Below are 26065 nucleotides of genomic sequence, written 5' to 3'. Positions count from 1 at the left end.
TAAAGTGAAACCCTGGAGGGCTTGGAGCTAAATCAACAGAAAAGAGGAAGAAACTGATCACATGCGAGAGAAACACCAGAGCCCTGAGAAACAGTGGCGTGTGACTGTGTGTGTGTGTGTGTGTGTGTGTTTGTGTGTGCTATTAATATCATAAACAAAACACTTGGTTAAACTATTTTTTTTTTTAAAACCTGAAAATGAAAATTGACTTTATAATTGATAAAGTAATGTCTGAGCATCTAGGACACCAAATGAGCCACGATGAACATTACACAGATTTTACTCCCAAAGTGTTTGAAATATGCATTATTTTTGTTTTATAGACCAATGGTTTATGATCACAATTTCTGTAGTCCCTGTGCTCTGAAAATGAACAAAAATATGAGTAAACTTTAAACACGAGCTGTTCGTCATTTTTTTAAATCAAACAGAGAAATTTTACTTTTTTAATTTATTTTTTTAGAATTTTTTAATTCACTGGAATTTAACTAAACTTGGTAAAGGTTTTTGGCACTTGCCATGTGAACACACACACACACACACACACACACACACACACACACAGGTTCACTATTTTTGTGACTCCAGAGGCGTAATGTTTTTTTTAATACCTTTTAAGCTGTACATTCTATCCCATCACACCACACACACACACGTTTCTTGTTATTAAAATATGAAAATATACAAAAAATATACAAAATTGGGAATTTTTACCACCACACGAGCAGCACCAGAGGGTTTAAAACAAAATAAAGAAATTATTTATTTTTTAGCTTGAGGAACCTATGTAATGGATAGCGTAGAAAGTTAAATAAATAAGGGGTCCTATTTAAACAAATCGGTTTGATTCAAAGAATTGGCTAAAAAAAGTGAATCGAGTGAATTGTTACAAAAATGTGTTAATATTTCAACATGTTATATCCTAAAATATTAGTATTAATCACGTAAATATAAATAATATGAATAATTCAAATTCACAATATTGATCTACCTTCACAGTTCCTGTAACGGTCGAGGTTCTAGTTCGGGAATCGTTGTTTCTCCTGATTCGCTCGCTGATCTGACGTAACGTTAAATAAAGGGATTATGTATCTGTTGGATTTATTGTAGGGCCTATTGTTTGAAACTTAAATAAATTATTATTAATTCAATTCTGATTAGGTTAGACCAACTTTTTTATATTAGATCTATATATTTCTGTGAGGTGAGTTTTCGGAAGCGGGAAGTTCCCGCTCGGTCCTACGCGAGGAAGCTGAATTCAAGCTGAATGTCATCTAGTAAAACTCCTTTAAAAATGAAAGTGTAAGAGAACATAAAGATGAAGAGATCGTAAGAGTTGAGATAAGACAATGGGAAAGAACGGTAACGTTAGCTACATCAAACACACTGAGATTAGCAGAGGAACCCGTTTTTGTTTATCTAGAACACACCGAACTCTTTACTAACTGAGAAACATCTGACTGCATATAACATATTAAAGATACATCCTAAATGCTTAGAAGAGTTGCAGAAAGGGATCATTGGTGTTGGTTTCATTTCTTACCCGTCATGGTGAGTGCAGCCTTTGTGTCTCTAGCGGCCGAGAGACCGTGAAGTTGCACCATCTCACGTAGGCAATCAGACGACACTTTCTGTCTAAAATACTCCGTTTATTTGGGTTTATAAGTGTGTGACGGCGAACTCAGTAAATGACAAGATCAAGATGTGCATGAGATGAGGGTGATGAGAATAATTATATACATTATACAAGAAACAAAATAATACACGCCTCAGATGAAAATGTTTTTTTTTTTCTGTAATAATTTACATACTATACGTTATTATTATTAATACATATTGCTAGATATCAGTACTCAGTGTTAATGCATTGTTAAACCCAGTGCTCCACTTTTGAATTTTCACATAATGAGATCAAAAACAGTTGAAGTTTACCGCTCAGACAGTTATTTATCTATAATGAGTTGATAATGTCTGTAAATAGTGATATAGATAAACAATTAATATCATGTGGAAATGTAAAACCAGCATTTCAGAGAAAAAGACAAGAAAAATAAAAAATAAATAAATATTCATGTTAATCCCATTCGTGTGGGAGGAGCTCAGAAAATACAAATAGCCAATAAGCTTATTCTAGAGAGCATCTGATTGGGTGAAAATCTGTATAGCACAAGATGATGTCATTGTTTTTGTTTTTTGGGGGGTTTAGGAGTAAGCTAGCAAATTGATAAACTTAATTCAGATCTCCATTGTAACAAGTGTGTCTCTGACTGAACCTTCTCTCGTCTACTGTTCTTCTTATCATCCTTCCAGCACAACTTACTGTACACCTTCTCTGATGGCGCTAGATCATAACTTCTTTCTTCAGGGGTTTGCTACCTCTGGCTCGATGTTTAGTACAGTTAGAGTTCGGCTCACCATCTTTTGTTCACTTTCACTATCGCAATGACACTTTCTTTTCACATTGTCTTCAGTCTGTCTTTCCTTCTTACTGTTTCTGTCTTGAAATAAGTTTTTAGTCTCCTTCCTCATTTTGTGGAAAATGCTGTCGATGGCGGTCTGAGGTCAGTCAGAAAGGGAACATGAGCATTATTGTCTGAAATTGCAAACTAGCTGAATGTTAAACACTTACTAGTAACAAAAATGAATGTCAACATGCTGCATTACTGTCCAAATCCTACTTTCAGATCTGCTCGTCTCTCATCCCAAAATAAAAGATGAGTAATCTTCTCCTTTCCGGAGGCGTGAGATGCATGTCTTTGGTCTGTGACAGTGCAGGTGTGTGTGCTCCTCAGAAGTTGCTGAAGATTTCCTGTTTCTTGCTCCAGTCCATAGGGGGCGCTCTCTTGTTGGCCCGTTTGGCCCGAGCTTTCTGCTTGGCCTCGGCCGCGGTCAGACTCAGCTGCAGGCCGCTCTCCCAGAACGGGTCAGATTTACCATCTCGGCTTGGTTTGCGGGCATCATCGCTGGACTGATGGTCAGAGTCTGTGAGCTATGAAAAGATAAAACAAGTTTTAACCCACATGCATTTTTGACACGCGATCCGAATCATGAATCAATACGCTGTAATATGGAAACTTAGTAGCCCCCCTGCTTCAGATTTAAGAGGTTAATGATTGTGATCATTAAAGGAGAAGGCTACTTCAGCGCTGGGAAGATGAATCTGTATCTGTAAAATATATATTATGAATTTTACTTAACAACTTTGCTATCATTGCACTTTTTAAATGCGCTAACATAAGCAAAATTAAATAGCAAATATTTCCTTCTTGTACATTCTTTGCACATTATGTTACATTTTGTATTTTGACGCTTGCATTCAAGGTATTGATTTTTTAAAAATATTTTTAATTCGATTTTTTCATCATATGGTACTGAGAGTTACCGTAAAGCACATAATAATAATCATTCTTATTTTAATTAATTAATTAATAATACATTTTACTATTAACGTAATCATACTAATTATTATTAGTGTTACCAAAAACATTATTATTATTTTTACAATTAAATCAATTAATAATGTACAATATTAACACATTATTATTAATATGATGATGGTTTTTATTATTAATAAAACTAATAATAAAAACAACAATAATCATCATATTATTTAAAATGATCATTATTATTCAAATTATTATTGTTACCAAAAAAGACAACACTAAATTATAATTATTAAATTACTTAATAATATATCAAAACTATAATAACACACTATTATTAATATTAACAAAAACTATAATAATTATAATTATAATAATAATAATAATAATAATAATAAAATATATGAAGTTTGTTTTTGCACACACACAAACACACACACACACACACACACACACACACACCCTGTTGCTGGAGTCAAAGCTGCTGAGTTCAGCGCTGGTCTCTGATAAAGTGGACCGAGAGGAGGAGCTTCTGTGACTCTGGTGTCTCGGAGAGCCGTTTGTGATTGGTGGATCTGTCATTGTGATGTTGATGATTGGTGGAGAGATCCTGGGGGCTTCTGGGACCGGTGAAGCAGACACAGGGCTGTCTGTGCTCAGATACGTCGTCCCGGGACCTTCTATGATCGGCCCGTCCACACAGTCCTCTGTTCGAAAGAAGTCATTCAGAAAAATAATCACAGTCATCATTTATTACATACATATGACACGCCACACATCGGACAACTAGTTTCATTGCAGTGTCAGTGTTTGCCCTGAGCATTAGTAATGTTTGCATAGAGCATCGCATTTGCATACGCTTTCCTTATAATGAACAGTACCAGTCAGGTGAGGTTACATGAGTACAAAGCATTTAAATATCCTCTTTCCAGTGTAGTTTTCTGCTGTGACTTCTCCAGAACTTCCCGGACAGATATATGAGCACTGTCACGATTCATTAGTGTGAGTGCCCATGATCTCCACCAGAGGGCACTCCATCAAAGACTACATTACCCACAATCCTTTGCCCGGACTCATCAGCAATCATTGTTTACACCCGTGTCTCATTTACCTCATTACCTCAGCCTATATAAACCATGTTCACGCTGTCATTCACTGCGAAGTCTTGTTTTTTTGTAATACTGCATTTCTGAGCGGTCTCCGTGGTTTCTTGTCGCTTGGTTTTGGATTACTTTTCGTTCTGTGGATCACCCTTTTGCCTGTCTCTCCTGTCCAGAGGTGGACTGTAACGAAGTAAATTTACTTGAGTACTGTACTTAAGTACAGTTTTTGAGTATCTGTACTTTACTTGAGTATTATTTTTTCTGGAAACTTATGACTTTAACTTCACTACATTTGAAAGACAAATATCATACTTTTTACTCCACTACATTTCTATCAAGATCCTCGAAGTCAAAAGTCGGTTCTGTAGCAACTTAAAAATCTGGTGGATGATTTTTTTTGTAAGTGGATGAAAGTGTTTTTTTTTTAGTTTTCTGAAAAGATTAAAGATTAGTTTAGTTGGCATACACTTGATGCATGTCTCATAAAATGTTACAAAATTTAAAATTCTGGGAGAAAGAGAAGACTAAAGTTGGAAGAATATCAGATGTGTATCAGTATTAGATCCGTGCATTCGGTCTTTAAGTGACAGCAGCTTTGTAACTTTTATGCAAGTATTTAAATGAGTTTAAGTTAGTCGTATGCTAGTATTGGATGGAGCGTCACTGACTGGATTAAACCATCATGATGGCATTTATACAACGCGTAATATAAAGTGTTGACATAAAAAAGGAAATTTACTTTTGATACTTAAAGGTGCACTATGCAACTTTCCGTCCACTGGAGGGCGCCTATTCTAAACAAAGGTGTAGTTTGATGAGCCCAAGTGTGAGCGCAGCATCTTGGGACATGTGGTCTTCACCTCACAGCCGGTGGGAAATAGGACTCGGGCAGAAATCATGTTGATGGATGCGGTTATTAACGTTACTGTAGTGAAGCAGAGCAGGAGCGAGTGTTGAGGAGCTGAGCACGGCCGCTGGAGAGATTGTTACACACACACACACACGGCTCGCTAACACCGGGACTTTTATTATGACGGGACGGGACTCAGTCGCCGGGTGCCTGAACTTCCGCTTTTTCCTGTCATGATTATGAGGTAAAGCAGCTCTGTTTATTATATTAGATACATTTAAGTGTGTTTAAAATGATGTTATGACGTTCGTGGCAAGGGGGGCGTGGTTCAGCGAGGTCTGCAGCAGGAGAGAGAGCCGCGGGACGAGCGGTAAGTGAGTGGGTTGGACGCAGATTAATAACACCCGTATCTTGTTCCAGTAATGGGCGTGGGGAGAGGATAAAACACCTGTGGAACCGGAAGCCTGGGAGAGAGAGAGTCGGACTGTTGATGCGACACTCAGACCCTGAGTTTACCCGGAAGCGCTATGAACCGGAAGTGATCATTGTTTATGAGTTTGACTGAAGCACACGCTGAGTGTGACACTGAATTTGATACAGAAATAAAAGAGAGCATCAACAGTCCAGCCGACCCCCGTGTCCTTTTCCTTCCACACATACGAACTTGTTACAACGTTCCTCTGTGTGTGTTCGCTCGGCGCTGCTGTGACATGTTCACACTGCTAAGAGTAAAGCGCTTCTGCAGAATAAAACCAAGGGTAGCGCAGATATGACGCGATCGACAGGCGACTCCCTCAGACGCTGTGCTGAAACGTCCCGGTCTTTAGTTAAAATAGCAATTTACTCACAATTTACAAATAGTTGGAAACATTTGGGATATTGTAAGAACTCAACTGAACAAAATATATAACACTGGCCTAGTGGTTTTTGGATATTTTACTGCAAAAATACTACATCCTTTAAGTATTTTTAAAAAACAAATACTTCTGTACTTGTAAAAATCAGTTTTTACAACTTTTACTAGTAATGGAGTAATATTTGACCAGTAGTGCTTTTACTTTTACTCAAGTAATGAAGTTGTGTAATTTGTCCACCTCTGCTCCTGTCTTGTTTGGACTATATTGTGGATTGCCTTTCATTAAAGCTGCATTTGGAATCTCTGCCTTTTGTCTCAGAGCAGTTCCATCACAAGCATGTTGATGTGCAATACGAAGCACTTTCTGCACCTTTCAGATGAGTAGATGTGGGCACGATGCCCAGTCGATTGAAGAGCTCGTCTGTTTCGGGATCGACCACCAGCAGACGAGTCTCTCTGCCGCCCGCCTTGATCAACGCCACCACCTCAGCGTGACGCAGACTCGCAATACTCGTGTCGTTCACCTGGAGATACCACACACACACACACACACACGAGATGAGATGAGATGCATCCAGCTCGAGCTACACGTAATCAAAACGAGATCGAACCTCTGTGTTTCTAGACACAACAGTATCATATACACATGCATACTTGTACACAACTATATTATTTATTATATTATAATATACTAAATATAATATTATATTTATATTACATAATTTATCATATTAAATTAAATTATGTATAATAAATAATTTGTCTCAAAGACAGAAGAGAGACTGACACTCAACATTACACTTATTAAACTCAACTATATTATGTATTTATAACTGTATTTAATATATAATGTAATATAATCTTTGATATTATACTATCTAAAAATCTTAGAATAATAAAATATATCACAACATAGATATATTTTTACTTTAAATATTAATATAATTTATTATAATATTATTATACTTATGTATATACATATGTACTATATATATATATATATATATATATATATATATAATTTTATCTCAAAATATAATATTATATACATAGTAATATAATTATAATATTATAATACTTGACATAATTTATTTATAATAGTATAAGTTTATATATATATATATATATATATATATATATATATATATATATATATATATATATATATAAACTTATACTATTATAAATAAATTATGTCAAGTATATATATATAATTTGTTATAAAAGTATTATACACAAATATTGTGAATAATACTTTTATATTCTAATATAATAAATATATATTAATATTAAATTATTCTGGGGGAAATTAATCGTGATTAATCGCGTCCAAAATAAAAGTGTGTTTACTGTGTATAATTATGTATATATAAATACATGCATTTATATGTTTAAGAAAAATGTTATATTTTTTTATTAAAAAATATTTATATATAAGTTAAATTATATATACATACATGTGTGTATATTTTTTTTATATTACATAATGTAATTCAATATAATATTAAATATATTTTATGTATAATATATAATTTGTCTTAAAACTTTCAGGTGCAACACACAACTGTAGGTCAGCATTTGTCCAGCAGGTGGAGAGTGAGGCCATGTCAGCTTCCTCTTCCTCTCTCTCTGAAGAAGCCTTACATAATTCACACACTCTCATCTGACTGATTTGCTCTGTGTTCCTCCAGCTGTCTCTGTCTGATAATAGAGTTTGGGGTGTGTAGGTTCCTGTGGCTGGTTAAACACATAATACTGATGTAATGCATGTGAAAGTCTGCAGGGTTTCCTGACGTTCATACGGGAGGAAGGGGTTTACGTCAGATAATACGTGGTTTGTCAATGACTTTTTAATAAAGGGGGGAAAAAACACGCAGGGCGTTCTGAGGAATCTTATTCAGAGAGTGCCAGGTCTGAAAGCATCCTGTGAGATGTTTTTTCTCCTATTGTTGCTTTGAACGGCATATTTTAAGTTTTATCTGAGATTAATTCATTACGGAGCTATTGCATTACATTAATTCATGATGATTTTAAGTGAATTACGACCTATAAATAAATATTTAGCTAATTATACTCAAATGCATTCAGAGACAAAAACAGTTGACTGGATTCGTCAGTCATAATTACTGATCTGTCTGTGATAATTACAGAAAACAGTTGCAAATGAAATCCATTAGGACGGATTTGCTGTCCCTGACGTTCACAGCGTCTCACACGCACGCACACGCACACGCGCAGACACACATACACACACACACACGTTTGTTTTTGTGACATATGGGGACATTCCATAGGCGTAATGGTTTTTATACTGTACACACGGTATTTTCTATCCCCTTACACTGCCCCTACCCCTAAACCCATCACACACACACACACACACACAGCCCATACCCTAAACCTACCCATCACAGGAAGCATTCAGCATCTTTACTTTCTCAAAAAAGCTCATCCTGTATGATTTATAAGCATTTTGAAAAGTGGGCACATGGCCAGTGTCCTCATATTTCACCCTCTCCTGTAATACCGGTGTCATACCCATGTCATTATACACATTTGTGTCCTCATATGTCACAAAAACATGCCCCCCCACACACACACGCACGCACGCACATACGCTCACACTCACACACCCACCCCCTACTGAAAGCAAACTAACTCCCTGCTCTAAAACGGGATCCTCCCTTCACAAAGTGAACAAACATCCAGGCGTTTCTCTTCAATTGCGTGATCCCTCCAGAAGCGGTTTAATCTAATCTAATCCAGTGCTGCTAATCTGAGCTAATCTAGGCTCGTGTAATCCCGTCCGATCACCTCGATGAGCCGGTCTTTTGGCCTCAGTCCCGCGCGCTCCGCTGGAGAGTCGGGGTCCACCGAGCGGATGTACTGACCCGCTTGGGACTTTTTGCAGTGCAGGTTGAAGCCAAAACCGTGCTCTCCTAGGGTTATGTGACACAGGCGCGGACGCAGGTCCTTCGTTGACACCTCCACCTCAGTTGACACCTCTTCCTAGAGAGAGAAAAGAACAGAACAGATATTAAAGTATAATACTCCGTTAGGCCAAAGAAACTGGGAAATGGACTCTTTTAGCCCAATAATTAGCTGATGAAACAAGATTAATAAATAAATCGGAGGAATACAGTGAAAGTTTTTGCTACAGGTTTTTGTCTGTTATCTGATTGGTTGAATTCTACAGGATGCCCGAGAGATGAGTTTGTGGTGTTCTTTAAAGCTACACTGTTTAACTTTTTTAGTTTATTCTTAGCTAAAAACACTTACTTTTTTCAAAAATATATGTGCTCATTAATGTATATTTACTTCTTTCAAGTAATAAAGTATTCTGGTAAGTTAATAATATGCCATTGAAAATACATACGGGTGAGGGGTTCGAGTGCCGGTCGCCATGTTGCCCCTCCATCTTGAAAGTACATTAGCCAAAGAGGGACATACCCGTAAATTCAAGCTTCGCTTTTCACGTTTTAACACTCGATGGCACTCATGAACGAGGTCGAACTGGAAGCCATGTTAATCTTGGACTAAATCGGCCACCGTAGGAGTTAAAACGAAATCGTAATTGAGAGGAACAGAAACTAATATTCACTGGATTGTCATTTACCTTTTCACCACTAGATGGGGGAAAATATCACACAGTGGAGCTTTAATGGTCTGCCTGAAAACAAAGATGTTGTGATGCCAAACCCAGTGTTGTAGCACTCGGACTCGGTCTCAAGACCATATTTTAATGGTCTTGGTTTTGTCATGGACTCGTGTGCATTTGGACTCGGTATTGACTCATATTCAAACATATTAGGAATTGGATCCCGAGTCGCCTCGAGTCCCATTCATGTTTGTTGATTTTCTTGTGCACAACTGTGCTTGACTTGAGACTAGCGTTAGTGCAAAGACTCCCGCCAGGTTCTCTCCCACACCCGTGACCCGCCCGCTCTCGATACTATTTTATGCTGTCTTCCTGCCATCAACCAGAAGTTATCCCGCTTTCCAGACATTCCGTGAGCAGAGACAATCATGTGCACTGTTATAACTGGAGTACAAGATTATGAGATGCATTTTTTGAATCGATCTTTAATGCGTCTAGATTTAAACCTGGGGAGTGAGTGTGAGCCCCGAACATTATCAGGAAGGTCGTTCCAAAGTATAGGTGCATGCCAAATATAAAAACGTTCTTCTTCCTTTAGGGGACTTAGATATCCTAGGTACTACCAGATGACTAGAGTTTAGTGATCTTAAAGAGCGAGATGAATTGTAAGGTGATAGGAGATCAGTTAGATACATGAACTAAATCATTTAGGGTCTTATAGGTCAGTAGCAATACTTTATAATTGATACAGAACTTAATAGGGTTGAGTTCTATGTTGTTTGTGTATTTTCTCTGGTCTCTGTCTCAAATCAGACTCAACCCTCTCTGAACTCGGTCTCGACTCGGACTCAGCCCTCTCTGAACTCGGCCTCGACTCGGACTCAGCCCTCTCTGAACTCGGCCTCGACTCGGACTCAGCCCTCTCTGAACTCGGTCTCAACTCAGCCCTCTCTGAACTCGGCCTCGATTCGGACTCAGCCCTCTCTGAACTCGACCTCGACTCAGCCCTCTCTGAACTCGACCTCGACTCGGACTCAACCCTCTCTGAACTCAGTCTCGACTCGGACTCAACCCTCTCTGAACTCAGTCTCGACTCGGACTCAGCCCTCTCTGAACTCGGTCTCGACTCGGACTCAGCTCTCTCTGAACTCGGTCTCGACTCAGACTCAGCCCTCTCTGAACTCGGTCTCGACTCGGACTCAGCCCTCTCTGAACTCGACCTCGACTCGGACTCAACCCTCTCTGAACTCGACCTCGACTCGGACTCAGCCCTCTCTGAACTCGGTCTCGACTCGGACTCAGCCCTCTCTGAACTCGACCTCGACTCGGACTCAACCCTCTCTGAACTCGGTCTTGACTCAGACTCAGCCCTCTCTGAACTCGGTCTTGACTCAGACTCAGCCCTCTCTGAACTCGGTCTTGACTCAGACTCAGCCCTCTCTGAACTCGGTCTTGACTCAGACTCAGCCCTCTCTGAACTCGGTCTTGACTCAGACTCAGCCCTCTCTGAACTCGGTCTCGACTCAGACTCAGCCCTCTCTGAACTCGGTCTTGACTCGGACTCAGCCCTCTCTGAACTCGGTCTCGACTCAGACTCAGCCCTCTCTGAACTCGGCCTCGATTCGGACTCAGCCCTCTCTGAACTCGACCTCGACTCAGCCCTCTCTGAACTCTGTCTCAAATCGGACTCAGCCCTCTCTGAACTCGACCTCGACTCGGACTCAACCCTCTCTGAACTCAGTCTCGACTCGGACTCAACCCTCTCTGAACTCGGTCTTGACTCGGACTCAGCCCTCTCTGAACTCAGTCTCGACTCGGACTCAGCCCTCTCTGAACTCAGTCTTGACTCGGACTCAGCCCTCTCTGAACTCAGTCTCGACTCGGACTCAACCCTCTCTGAACTCGGTCTCGACTCAGACTCAGCCCTCTCTGAACTCGGTCTTGACTCGGACTCAGCCCTCTCTGAACTCAGTCTCGACTCAGACTCAGCCCTCTCTGAAATCGGTCTCAACTCGGACTCAGCCCTCTCTGAACTCGGTCTCGACTCAGACTCAGCCCTCTCTGAACTCAGTCTTGACTCTGACTCAGCCCTCTCTGAACTTAGTCTCGACTCAGACTCAGCCCTCTCTGAAATCGGTCTCAACTCAGACTCAGCCCTCTATGAACTCGGTCTCAACTCAGACTCAGCCCTTTCTGAACTTGGTCACAACTCGGACTCAGCCCTCTCTGAACTCGGTCTTGACTCGGACTCAGCCCTCTCTGAACTCGGTCTCGACTCAGACTCAGCCCTCTCTGAACTCGGTCTCGACTCAGACTCAGCCCTCTCTGAACTCGGTCTTGACTCGGACTCAGCCCTCTCTGAACTCGGTCTCGACTCAGACTCAGCCCTCTCTGAACTTAGTCACAACTCGGACTCAGCCCTCTCTGAACTCGGTCTCGACTCAGACTCAGCCCTCTCTGAACTTGGTCACAACTCGGACTCAGCCCTCTCTGAACTCGGTCTTGACTCGGACTCAGCCCTCTCTGAACTCGGTCTTGACTCGGACTCAGCCCTCTCTGAACTCGGTCTCGACTCAGACTCAGCCCTCTCTGAACTCGGTCTCGACTCAGACTCAGCCCTCTCTGAACTCAGTCTTGACTCGGACTCAGCCCTCTCTGAACTCGGTCTCGACTCAGAATCAGCCCTCTCTGAACTCGGTCTCGACTCAGACTCAGCCCTCTCTGAACTCAGTCTTGACTCGGACTCAGCCCTCTCTGAACTCGGTCTCGACTCAGAATCAGCCCTCTCTGAACTCGGTCTCGACTCAGACTCAGCCCTCTCTGAACTCAGTCTTGCCTCGGACTCAGCCCTTTCTGAACTCGGTCTCAACTCAGACTCAACCCTCTCTGAACTCTGTCTCGACTCAGACTCAACCCTCTCTGAACTCAGTCTCAACTTGGACTCAGCCCTCTCTGAACTCGGTCTCGACTCGGACTCAACCTTCTCTGAACTCTGTATAATTAATGTTTTATATTCAGCAATAATGTGATTATGCTTTCACCACAAAGGTCGCATGAATGTAAAAAGTTTTTCTCTACATCCAATTTTCTCAGATCAGATTCAGATCAACAACGGCCTAATAATGACACAATAATGATACAATCATTGGATGAAAACTATAGCTCCCTTGAGTACTTGCAGTACCTTCTTCAGACATTCCCATCTGCGTATTTGACTGTTTGTGCTGTCTGATATCATATGCTGTGTATCATATGATATATGCAGGACCCTGGACCATTTATGAGGACGTGTGAGCATGTGTGCGTGACCATTGGCTCATTTCCTTCAAGAAGTGAAAGACGCCCAGCAGGAATAAGGGACATTCTGTGAGACACCATGTCACTTCCTGTTCTAAGACAATACAAGGGTGGTGTCTGTTTGTGTCCCATGGGGTAGAGTGACTGAAGAACCTCGCCTTACACACACACACACACACACACACACACACACACACACACACACACACACACACACACACACACACACACACACACACACACACACACACACACACACACACACACACACACACACACATGCTTTTTCCCTCCCGAGGGTGAGATGCTGCTTAATCTAATCTTACACACACAAAACAACACTCTCACTGAATTCTGGGAAAATACCCAGAAATCAGACACCCTGGACTAGAGAGTGTGAACACAAAGCAGGTAAATGAGAATTAAGGTCACGCACAGAGAGAGAGAGAGAGAGAGAGAGAGAGAGAGAGAGAGAGATAGAGAGAGAGAGAGAGAGAGAGAGAGAGAGAGAGAGAGAGAGAGAGAGAGAGAGAGAGAGAGAGAGAGGACAACAAATATGAAAGAAGAGAGAGATGGAAATATAGTTTCACTTAAAGAGGTCAGATCTGTTTTATAGCATATAGTTCCACCTGCACAGCAAAATGTGTTGCCTTAAAGAAGTAATTCTACCTTACATCGATCAGGTTAATATTGTGCTTGTCCCCCTTTTGCTGCCAAAGCAGCCCTGATCCGTCAAGGCATGTACTCCACTAGACCCCGTAAGGTGTGCTGTGGTATCTGGCACCAAGATGTTAGCAGCAGATCCTTTCAGTCCTGTAAGTTGTGAGGTGGGGCCTCCATGGATCAGACTTGTTTGTTCAGCTCATTCCACAGATGCTCGATTGGATTGAGATCTGGGGAATTTGGAGGCCAAATCAACGCCTCAAACTCGTTGTTGTGCTCCTCAAACCATTCCTGAACCATTGCTTTGTTTTAGAAGCATTATCTGCTGGAAGAGCCACAGCCGCCAGAATACCGTTTCCATGAAAGGCTGAACATAGTCTGCAACAATGCTGAGGTAGGTGGAGCGTGTCAAAGTAGCATCCACATGGATGGAGGACCCAAGGTTTCCCAGCAGAACATTGCCCAAAGGATCACACTGCCTCCGCCGGCTCGCCTTCTTCCCATAGTGCATCCTGGGGCCATGTGTTCCCCAGGCACCCGTACATACACGTGATGTAAAGTAAAAGAAAATGTGATTCCTCAGACCAGGCCCCTTCTTCCATTGCTCCGTGGTCCAGTAATGATGATCACGTGCCACTGTTGGTGCTTTCGGTGGGGTCAGGGGTCAGCATGGGCACCCTGACTGGTCTGCGGTTATGCCGCCCCATACACAACAAACTGAGATGCTCTGTGTATTCTGACACCTTTCTATCAGAACCAGCATTAACTTCTTGAGCAATCTGAGCTCCAGTAGCTCGTCTGTTTGATCGGACCACACCGGCCAGCCTTCGCTCCTCACGCGCATCAATGACCCTATGGCCGGTTCTCCACTGTTCCTTCCTTGGACTCCTATTGATAGACATTTTCCTGATTCAACCACATCGACTTTGAGGACACAATGTTCACTTGCTGCCTAATATATCCCACCCACTAACAGGAGCCGTGATGAAGAAATAATCAGTGTTATTCACTATTCATAATGTTATGCCTGATCATTGTATTTTACAGTGTAAGTCAAGGTTTCTTTGATAAACAGTCTGATTTCGCTACTTTACCTTTAAGGCTTCCATAAATATAGTGTGCCGAGTCCGACCATATAGATTACCATTCAAAAGTTTGGGGTCAATAAGTTATTTTTTTTTTTAAAAGTATAAAGAAAATAATCCTTTTATTCAGCAAGGATGCATTAATCTAATCAAATAAATGCTTTTCTTTTAATCGTTCTATTCATCAAAGAATTTTAAATAAAAGTTCCATAAGATGTGTTTGATTATACCATCTTTATCTGTATCTGACTCAGAACAAGACGAGATCTGTGAGAAATATAACGAACCAAAGACAAAAGAACTGATAAAATAAATTGTTAAGTAGGAGCAATAGCCTCGTGTTCATACACCGTAACTGTGAACAAGAAAACCGCGTTCAGTCTCAGCTCGAGGTTCAGGCTTATTTGTTTTGTCTTATTTTGTCAGACACAGTTTAAGGTATTTTATATTTAGTCTGAGAGCGTATGCAAGTGTATGCACACTATACTGTCCATGTCCAGAAAGGGAATAAAAACATCATCAGAGTAGTCCATATGAGACATCAGTGGGTTAATCAAAATCTCTTGAAGCATCGAAAATACATTTTGGTCCAAAAATAACAAAAACTACGACTTTATTCAGCATTGCCTTCTCTTCCGGGTTTGTTGTCCATCCTTGTTCGCTAATGCGCAGTGACGCTGTTGACGTGTTATCTGGTGCGCTGTATATTCGGGTTCAAATAAATATGGCTGAGCAAAAAAATGCAAGTCTTCCTCTGTGTTGAAATCCTAAAACATGTTTGCGAAGGTTGTTTTGTTTACAGCATGCGTCTCCCTCAGACTATAACCGAAGCTCGGGCTCACAAGGTAACATGTCAGCAGAGTCATGAAGGCGGATTGAAAACAATGCGAAGAGAAGACAATGCTGAATAAAGTCGTAGTTTTTGTTATTTTTGGACCAAAATGTATTTTGGATGCTTCAAGAGACTCTGATTAACCCACTGATGTCTCATATGGACTACTCTGATGATGTTTTTATTCCCTTTCTGGACATGGACAGTATAGTGTGCATACACTTGCATTGAAGGAACAGAAAAGCTCTCAGACTAAATATAAAATATCTTAAACTGTGTTCTGAACGGGTGTGGAGTCATTAATAATTTTCATTTTTGGCTAAACTAACCATTTAATGATGTCATCAGCGACTAGTCGACTTTCATCACATAAATGTCGACTTTAAAAAAATCTGAAGTTGTTCAACCCCTTACCGATACCTGTGTGCTGGTCTGTGATGCGCTGAGGTCACAGATGGGGTCAGTCTCAGGCGTTACTCCAGATTCGACAGTGAGTTCGGTGAAGGCTTCAGTCTCCGGCTCAGTTTTAGGTTCACATTGAGAAGGCAGAGACAGGAACACGGGCGACGCCAGACGGGAACGAGCTCTGTAGAGCGGAGAGCCGTTCATCATCCCTCCAGGGCTGCTGGGACTCTGAGAGGAATACGAGAAGACAATAACATCTAAGGTCAGTTCTGTACTCATGTAACGTCTGTTTCAGTGGTCAGGTGTGTGAATACCAGCATTGTTTGTGTTGTCAGATGGGGGAAGCTGCTTTGAAACTGCTGTTTGCCAAGACACAACCCACTCATCAGGCAAACTAGCCATTTGAAGATATGTTTGGCTTCAGTTCAAGTTCAGTTCTAAAATCATAAAGCTTATAAAACTATAAGATAAGCCATAAGTAATGGGTGTTTTTGCAGCTCCCTTAATGAGACCTCGGGTGGCTTATTTTGTTTTGACAACAGTAATATGAAGCAAGTTACATAAATAGTTCATTTAGTTCACTAATATTAATAAGACTACACAATTCTTCCACCAAGCAATTCGGTTAATTAGCCAAATTACAGGCTGTTCATGGTTGCCAGGCAAACTGGCTCATTAATATGGCTCATCCAATCAGAATTAAGAGTTGGAATTATTAAAAAAAGAAAAAGCTTTAAATCAGATCAATAATTACATGAAACAAAGTCAGGAAGAGTTCAGTGAGGCTCACAGTATGAGGTAACTAATCTGCCACAATTCTGCTCGTGAACTGAATTTTGTGGAGAAATGTTCGTCTCGCAAATAAGAAAGTATTTCGAGCGAACGAAAATCAATTTTGCATTTAAAATAAGCTTATTTAACTCAACATTAGAATATGACAATTCCAGCCAATCAGAGATGAGACTGCTAAATTATGTTCTAAATTCACAAGACTCAAAAAAATAAATAATAATAAGATACTTATGTGTGTTTGTCAAATGGTAGACATTTGAACTTGGAAATAAATGTAAAAGACTTTATAACAGTGTTAAATTCGATTTTCCATATATTTCCACCATGTATATTTCCTTGTCCGCTGTAGAATAATGTAGGGAGTCTTGTGAGAGGTTGTTAAGCCAGCTCATATTGTAATGTTGAGTTATATATAACGTCGGCACACATCCAAATAAGCTTATTTTAAAGGCAAAATTGATTTTCGTTCGCCCAAAATACTTTCTTATTTGCGAGGCGAACATTTCTCCGCAAAACTCAGTTCACACGCACGCGAAATGCCCTTTTGCGACCTCAAAATATGATCTTGCACGCACAGAATTGTGTCAGAATAGTGATCCCATACCACAGCAACAACACATTAGTTACACTAAAAACTGAAATAAACTACAAATCTTAAAGGTCCCGTTCTTCGCAATTCCATCTTTCAAACTTTAGTTAGTGTGTAATGTTGCTGTTAGAGCATAAATAATACCTGTAAAATTATAAAGCTCAAAGTTCAATGCCAAGCGAGATATTTTATTTAACAGAAGTTCCCTTTCAAAGCCGACAGCGAACGGCCGGTTTGGACTACACCGCTGCACTTCCTGCTGTAATGACGTCACTAGAACCGTTTGTTGCCTCCGCCCACAAGAACACGCAAAATAGGGGGCGTGGTCTCGCTGCTCTCCCACGAGGAGAAGAGTGCGGATTCAGCGCTTGCATCTCCCCGTTATGGTAAGAGGCGGGACCTTTCCGGGCAAAGTGCGCTAAGCTGCTGTCCAATCACAACGTGGGAAGCGCTGGCCCAATCAGAACTCGTTACGTGTTTCTGAAGGCGGGACTTCATAGAACAAGGAAATCATCAGGCCGTTTTTAGGACAGAGGAAACAGCGCTGTACAGATAAGTCAATTGTGTGAAAAATACTGTGTTTTTTTACACGCGAAACATGAACTCATGTTATATTGCAGACTGTAAACATAATCAAAGCTTTGAAAACACGCGAAGAACGGGACCTTTAAGTTAAAGACGTTTTAAACATTAGGGATCATACACTTGGTGAAATTGGAGCAAATGGAGCATCATACACTTGTGGCCTTGTTTGGTATTAAGATGTGTTTTGGTCGATCGGATCACAAGTAGACGAAGGACACACTTCCCTTTTACACCTGGTGTTTTAATCCGTCTCTTTTGTACACTTTCAAACACTTCTGTCCTGATTTCTTTGAGAAGAGGATCTATGGCCTGGTAAATGAATGGGTTTTTACAGATCTTTCAATCTAATGGACAAAATAAGCTCACGAAATTTACATATGAACGTGCCCTGAAAAACACACAGAGAGCATCAGCTTTAGTTTCTGCTCTGACAGACGCGAGACCAGCGAATGGTGAGAGAACAGTGGGACGTTATTCGTCTTCAAACTGAACTTGGGTCTTCAGTCGACAAACTTTAAATCCCGTCTGGCTAGTGCTAGAGCCCATAACGTTTACACATTAGGTCAGTAGAAGAAGAGTAGACGGTCTTTTGTGTCTGTTTGAACACATTCGAGCACATCAGCGTTTACACTATGAAAGCAATCCGGTCTAATGTGTTTTTGACTACCTCTAGAAGAGGATATTTTAGACCCCGTTTACACCTGTATTTAGCATTGTTCACTTGTGATCTGATCGACCAAAACACTTCTTAATACCAGCTGTATCACACACACAGAATCACACACTGCCAAACTTTACAGTTGTTCCAAAGCTCTGAATGCAGAACGGTGCCTTGTTGCTAGGAGATGTAAGACAAAAAAAAAGTTCTAAAATCAGCTCAAAATAATTAAACATATTTGATCTCCAACTGGATGTAATCCTATTCTGAAGCTAAAAAGTCAGTCTGTAGCTGTGTCCCAATTCAGAGGCTGCATCCTTCCAGGGACGCAGACTTAAAGGGCCATGGCTTTGAAGTCGCTGAAATGGGACGGTCTAGCCTACGGAGGATTGTTCTTATCGCCTACCAACTGTGACAGCTGCCGTTAGTGAGGGGATGGGCTAGGCTGCGAAAAGATCCACTCGTTGGAATAAAAACGCATTTGTAGGCTGCTTTCGAGGAGCCTTCGAATTGGGACAGCCACTGTGATAAATTGAGGCAAAAATATGTGCAAAAGTCTTACTAAAAGTAGAAAACACTCTAATGTATATAAAAGAAATGAGAAAGAATACAGAAATAGCTTGTTACTGGAAAAGCAACACTTTTTAGTGGGTTTATTTACTTTTTAGTTTCCCCCAAACAGTGTTAGAGGGTTGTTGGATTGAATCATATGGCATTAGACCAAGTGTAGCTAAAAATAAAACAAACAATAACATGATTACATGTTGACTCTCACTGGATTTCATAGCTTACAGGACTCTTGCTGTGTGCTGATCCTGTAGCCGTCTGACACATGCAGGCGCAGGTCATCTATAAAGAGCTGTGTGTGTGTGTGTGTGTCTCTGAGAGAGAGAGAGAGAGAGAGAGAGAGAGAGAGAGAGAGAGAGAGAGAGAGAGAGAGAGAGAGAGAGAGAGAGAGAGAGAGAGAGAGAGAGACTGCCTTTGGGTGGACAAAATGTATCCCTCATTTTTTAACAAAACACTTAAGCCTGGGCTTGGTTGATTTCACAGCTGCACAAATCATAAGGTCTGATTATCCTCAAAATCAAATATTGCAAAGTACTATAATAATCATAAGCTGCTCAAGCTTTTTTATTAACACACTCTAAAAATAAAGGTGCCAAAAGAGTTTGTTCCCCAGCGATGCCATTAAAGGGGTCACGACATGATTTTTGTTTTTATGTTCCTTGAGGTTCACTTTTAATGTTAGTACGTTTTTTGCACTATATATATGTGTGTGTGTGTGTGTGTGTGTGTGTGTGTGTGTGTGTGTGTGTGTGTGTGTGTGTGTGTGTGTGTGTGTGTGTGTGTGTGTGTGTGTGTGTGTGTGTGTGAGTAAAAACTATTACTGACCATCCAGTCTGAATCTCCAATTTTAAAGGGCAGCTCCTTTAATACTGCCACTGTTAACGCATAGGACACTGAATCAACCGCCACTCGCTTTTGCATGTGAATGTCAAGTGTTAAAACATTATCCATATAAAACTGTCATTTACAGACAAAGCATTATAAAATGATTTACTTATGGTTTGTGATGCAGCTGCTGTGGATTCGGCTGCTTCATCTGTCAAAAGTTTCTTTGCGAACTCTCCATTACACTGTGCCACGATTACAAAACAATCTGCAGTCAAATGCTCTGAACAAACATATAATCCTCTGATGCGATCCGAGACGGCATTAAAAATGAACTTGTTCCCGATGCTGGGATCCTTCTGAAGTCTGTTTACACTGGATGCGTCAAAGCAAATGTTTACTCTTTTATTTGTCGACAGACTCAAGCAGGTGGAGTATGTCAGAAACTGAACCTGCATCTATATACTGTATCCAGTGTAGACAGTCAGTCATTATAATGGGCTCTATTTGCTTTTGATGTGACACATTGATCTGGTATAGACAAATGTTAGCCGCTAAGCGACTGAGTGCGAGTGGGCGGGGCCTATGGTGTGATAATGCAAAACTATTTGTCGATGTCTTGCTCCGGAGGCAGTCATATGCAATATCCATATACACCAATATCCAAACAATCCATTTTTAGAGTTTGATTAAAGGCACTATATGTAAGATTTGGCGACTGTGGCATAATAAAAACTCCGCCAAATCAAGTGACCGCTTGTGGTGAAAAATGACATTTAGTGGATTTAAATAAATGCTTTTTAAAATAAGGAGGATGTTTTACGCTATGAATTACAGGATGTTTTAATGACACAAATATTTATTATATGTAAATGTGTTTTCTCATGTCATGACCCCTTTAAAGAACCATTTTGATTCCCCAACAGTTCTTAAAAGAACCATTTTAACCATTTTTTATAGAACCTTTTTCCACTTTAAAGAACCTTCTGTTCAATTGAAAGGCTCTAATGGATGTTTAAGGTTCTTTTTGGAACCATAGATGCCAATAAAGAAGCTTTACTTTTAAGAGTGTATATCTAAATAGTTTTTAGTTTTAGTTTATATACTTGTAGTTATTTTAGTTCTTAAACTAAACAAAAATGAGAAATTAACTGTTTTATTTTTATTTTTAGTTAACAATAATAATAACCCTGCTTTGCATAGTTTTAGGAAGATGCCACATAACCTGCCATGTTCACACACCTAATTTGACTAGCCCTTTATCAGGCGACACATTAATTCCCATTCCATTGAGGGTTGGATTGGACAAACACTGGGTGTTCCCCTGAAGAGCACATGCACAATACAAACTCTTCCGGAGCTTATTAAGGTGCAGAATAAACTTTTCTTTAACAAAATGTGGCACAAGGATTTTAATAAACCATTCTGAATGTTCTGTTCCCCAACTCTATTCTTCATACAGTATGATCTAAATATAGCACACTGCTGCTCTCTGGGCTGGATTTCCTCCTAGACTTCCTCTCATGGAGTCTCCCACAAGAGGAAGGTGCATATATATAGAGAAAGAGAATGTAAATGGCCACGACATGCCCTGCTGTGCCATGTTTCCAAGTCCATCTATCTTGAAACCGACGCTCAATTACATTGATACATGCACTCACCTTATTTATGTAAATGCCCTCTGAGCTCTGTCTGCTGTAGGGCGGTGTGGTGGGGTCCCGTGGGGAGGCGAGGGGAGAGGACGCGGCAGAGGAGCGAGTAGACAGAGAGCCCATCTCAACCGCCCTCTCCTCCGTACACGGCAGATCGTGAAACTTCAGGAACTCATCTGTGACTCGGTCCACCACCAGCAGCCTGGTGCGGTGCTCTACCTCCACAATCCTCTGAACAACCTGAGACCGAGAAGATCAACCACTCACTAAAATATACCACAGAGTACCATGGCATTACCACTCTCTTTAAGACATGGATCTGTGACAATTTAATCATAGTATTTTATTCTTTGAGGTACCTTGGGGTAACATACTACAGAGCCATACTATAATACATGGGAGGAAAAATTATATTTCAATGGTTTTGTGTTTGTGTGCAAAAAGGGGAGTGCAAAAGTTTTGCAAGCGAATACATTTTTTTTTTGAGAGAACGCAAACGTTTTGCTAGTTAACGCAAAAGTTTTGTAAGCGAACGCAAAGTTTATCAGGGAACACAAACGTTTTGTGAGCGAACGCAAAGTTTCTCGGTGAACACAAACGTTTTGTAAGTAAACGCAAAGTTTATCAGGGAACACAAAAGTTTTGTGAGCGAACGCAAAGTTTCTCGGTGAACACAAACGTTTTGTAAGTAAACGCAAAGTTTATCAGGGAACACAAAAGTTTTGCGAGCGAACACCAAGTTTGTCAGGGAACACAAAAGTTTTGCTAGTGAACGCAAAGTGTCTCGTGGGAACGCAAAAGTTTTGCTTGCGAATGCAAAGTTTCTCGGGGAACACAAAAGTTTTGCTTGCGAACGCAAAGTTTCTTAGGGAACACAAAAGTTTTGTGAGCGAACGGAAAGTTTCTCGGGGGACACAAACGTTTTGCCAGCGAACGCAAAGTTTCTCAGGGAACACAAACGTTTTGTAAGCGAACGCAAAGTTTCTCAGGGAACGCAAAAGTTTATCAGGGAACGCAAAGGTTCTCAGGGAACACAAAAGTTTTGCTTGCGAACGCAAAGTTTCTCAGGGAATGCAAAAGTTTTGTGAGCGAACGCAAAGTTCCTCAGGGAACACAAAAGTTTTGTAAGTGAACGCAAAGTTTATCAGGGAACACAAAAGTTTTGCGAGCGAACACCAAGTTTGTCAGGGAACACAAAAGTTTTGCTAGTGAACGCAAAGTGTCTCGTGGGAACGCAAAAGTTTTGCTTGCGAATGCAAAGTTTCTCGGGGAACACAAAAGTTTTGCTTGCGAACGCAAAGTTTCTTAGGGAACACAAAAGTTTTGTGAGCGAACGTAAAGTTTCTCGGGGGACACAAACGTTTTGCCAGCCAACGCAAAGTTTCTCGGGGGACACAAACGTTTTGCCAGCGAACGCAAATTTTCTCGGGGGACACAAACGTTTTGCCAGCGAACGCAAAGTTTATCAGGGAACACAAAAGTTTATCAGGGAATGCAAAGGTTCTCAGGGAACACAAAAGTTTTGCTTGCGAACGCAAAGTTTATCAGGGAACACAAAAGTTTTGTGAGCGAACGCGAAGTTTCTCAGGGAACACAAACGTTTATCAGGGAACACAAAAGTTTTGCTTGCGAACGCAAAGTTTCTCAGGGAATGCAAAAGTTTTGTGAGCGAACGCGAAGTTTCTCAGGGAACACAAACGTTTTGTAAGCGAACGCAAAGTTTCTCAGGGAACGCAAAAGTTTATCAGGGAACGCAAAAGTTTTGTAAACGAACGCAAAGTTTCTCAGGGAACGCAAAAGTTTTGTAAGCGAACGCAAAGTTTCTCAGGGAACACAAAAGTTTTGTAAACGAACGCAAAGTTTCTCAGGGAACGCAAAAGTTTTGTGAGCGAACGCAAAGTTTCTCAGGGAACGCAAAAGTTTTGTGAGCGAACGCAAAGTTTCTCAGGGAACACAAAAGTTTTGTGAGCGAACGCAAAGTTTATCAGGGAACACAAAAATTTTGTAAGCGAACGCAAAGTTTATCAGGGAACACAAAAGTTTTGTAAGCGAACGCAAAGTTTCTCGGGAAACGCAAAAATTTATCAGGGAACGCAAAAGTTTCTTGCAAGAGCGCAAATATTTAGTGAACGCAAAGTTTCTCGGGGAACACAAGTTTTGCAAGCGAATAACTGTAACATTTTGCAAGAGAATGCAAAGTTTCTTGGAGAGCGCAAAGTATTAACATTTGATATATTTATTGTACTATGGATCACCAACCATACTTTTATATAAAGGTGACAAGAGACTAAAATAAAAAGCGAAGAAAGAAACAAATGCACTATTTCAAGGGGGTTTCTAATTTATTATGGTTTTCCAGTAAGTAGCCTAAGGGTAAAATGTGGTTACCACGGTAAATGTTTGTTAGGGTGGAGGGGAAAGTTTCGTCAAAGCAATACTTAAGTGTTTTCTTAACATACACACAATGATACAGTCTTAAGCAAATATTTATTAACGCTGACACCTGGGAAGTGTCTAAAAACATAGTCAAATCCCTATCTAGACAGCATTGTGGGTATCACGCATGTTTTGGAATTACAGGATGATGCTGTCTAGGTAGGCAGCTCCCACTGGGTTTTGAGAAACATGTCTGCGTCCCCAAGAAGTGGCCCAACAGGTTCTCATCTACCTGGTGATGCGTCTCTCCCTCCACGTTCTCTCCGTTCACCTCCACCACCCGGTCGCCGGATCTGAGACCGGACAGCTCAGCGGGGGAGCCCGGCTCGATCTTGCGGATGTATTGCGCTCCTCGGTTGCGCTCGCCGTGCAGATGAAATCCGTACCCACGATCTCCTTTGGTCAAATAACACAGCCGTGGACGGAGCTCCCGCTCCAGGATCTCTCTCTCCAGAGTATTCGCCATATCCAACTGCAGTCGTGTTCAGTCACAACATGAATATAGGCTGCTCTATAATGTGTTAAGTTTTAAAGGATGCATAATTCCACATGCCGAGCTTGTAGCCGTTGTTTCTTAGCCATATTAAGAAAATAAACGGTGATTAAATAAAATATATATTTCTTACTAATTAAATTTAAAAATAGGCTACTGTAGGCTAGCCTATATTAATATAACAAAAAATAAAAAAACTATAAAAAAATAAAATAAATAACACAAACTTGAGTGCTAGACGCGTAAAACCTCCGTCGGTTTTAATAAATCCCGCGTTTCCTTCAGTTTGTGTTGAAAATCTGATCTTTACCCGAGTGTGTCGTCCACAAAATGACTCTTCATCACATTAACAGTCCCATAAGTTTGTCAGTTGATGTTCCTCCAGCCCAGCTTTCGTCATTCCACACGTTCCCACAGATACAACGATGCGTATTCTTCTTTAGAAACGAGCTAATCAATCAATAATAGTCCAAATCTCCATCAGTGTGCGAGTGTGAGAACGGAACAGGTGGAAAAGGAGGAGAGAAAACTGTGAAGTGTGTGTGTGTGTGAGAGGAGAGAGGATTGGAGAGATCAGATGTTGGATAAGTCACAGATATCCATGCGGAACTCTTCCTCTTCACTTGTGCTTTTAGACTGATCTGGGATCAGCTCATGCGGCCCACATTTACTCAATAAACACACACATAACTGACCTGGAGCAGTGATTAACAATCACCCACTGCATTTAAAACAGGCCAGCTCGCCCACACATTTAACTGCACGGTCCCAAAACACAAAGATCACACCATTCAGTTAGAAAACAGTGAACATACAAAGAGTATACAGTATAGCATACATCTCATCAGACTTATCGGTGCTTTTTTCCTATTTACATCTGTAAATGTGTGTGTAGGTGCAAAAAATAGTGTGTGAAGTCAATCTTTTTTCCCGGTCTGCCCTCTAGTGTTGACAAAAAAAAAACATTTAGGCTCAAATTATATCAAGGTTGCTGAACACTGCAAAGAGAGTGTGTTGTGTTGTAATTATGCTATTCATGCGACCTCGTTAAGTTAGCTAGTTATTATCTCAGAAATTAAATTAGCTATTTTATTAATTTAATGAAAGTGTATCGATGTATTTAAAAGGTTTGGGGTGAGATAAATAAGCAATGCAAGGGTGAATTAAATTGACCAAAAACGCAGTCAAAATCTACATTACTTTATAAAAAATATTTAAAATAGGCCTAAATGTTCTTTCTTTTGATCAAAGAATCCTAAAAAAAAAAATCAATCATAGTTTTCGTATGAATATGAAGCAGCACAACTGTTTTTAACATTTATAATTAGAAATGTTTCTTGAATAAATTCCATTTCAAAATATATTCACTTAGAAAAGTTATTTTAAACTGTAATAA

The 26065-nt window shown here is 40.5% G+C and overlaps 2 protein-coding genes across 3 annotated transcripts in view; one reads left to right on the top strand and one right to left on the bottom strand.

The window, feature by feature from the left end:
- The window catches only part of dcaf15 (DDB1 and CUL4 associated factor 15), a 100331-nt gene that overhangs the window by 71366 nt on the left and 2900 nt on the right, over positions 1–26065 (top strand). The window lies entirely within an intron of this gene.
- Positions 1642–24871, bottom strand: LOC137072841 (Na(+)/H(+) exchange regulatory cofactor NHE-RF2). 2 transcript variants are annotated; one of them, XM_067440795.1, is made up of 7 exons: positions 24409–24871; positions 21750–21980; positions 16082–16300; positions 9007–9201; positions 6563–6716; positions 3846–4090; positions 1642–2989 (listed from the first exon to the last, which is right to left on the bottom strand). In XM_067440795.1, exons 1-7 carry the CDS (start codon positions 24640–24642, stop codon positions 2789–2791), a joined length of 1479 nt encoding a protein of 492 aa, XP_067296896.1. In that variant the 5' UTR covers positions 24643–24871; the 3' UTR covers positions 1642–2788. The 2 variants fall into 2 exon arrangements, with proteins under 2 accessions (XP_067296896.1, XP_067296897.1); XM_067440796.1 differs by having other exon boundaries at positions 16088–16300; positions 24409–24867.

This window comes from Pseudorasbora parva, chromosome 4 (genome assembly GCF_024679245.1).
Source record: "Pseudorasbora parva isolate DD20220531a chromosome 4, ASM2467924v1, whole genome shotgun sequence".
NCBI lineage: Eukaryota > Metazoa > Chordata > Actinopteri > Cypriniformes > Gobionidae > Pseudorasbora > Pseudorasbora parva.
This window is presented reverse-complemented; position numbering and strand designations above follow the sequence as displayed.

Coding starts and splice junctions, on each gene's coding strand:
- LOC137072841 (XM_067440795.1), bottom strand. CDS start 24,642: ATGGCGAATACTCTGGAGAGAGAGATCCTGGAGCGGGAGCTCCGTCCA. Junction 21,981..24,408: donor AGGGAGAGACGCATCACCAG/GTAGATGAGAAC, acceptor TCTCGGTCTCAG/GTTGTTCAGAGGATTGTGGA. Junction 4,091..6,562: donor CACATCTACTCATCTGAAAG/GTGCAGAAAGTG, acceptor TCTTTCGAACAG/AGGACTGTGTGGACGGGCCG.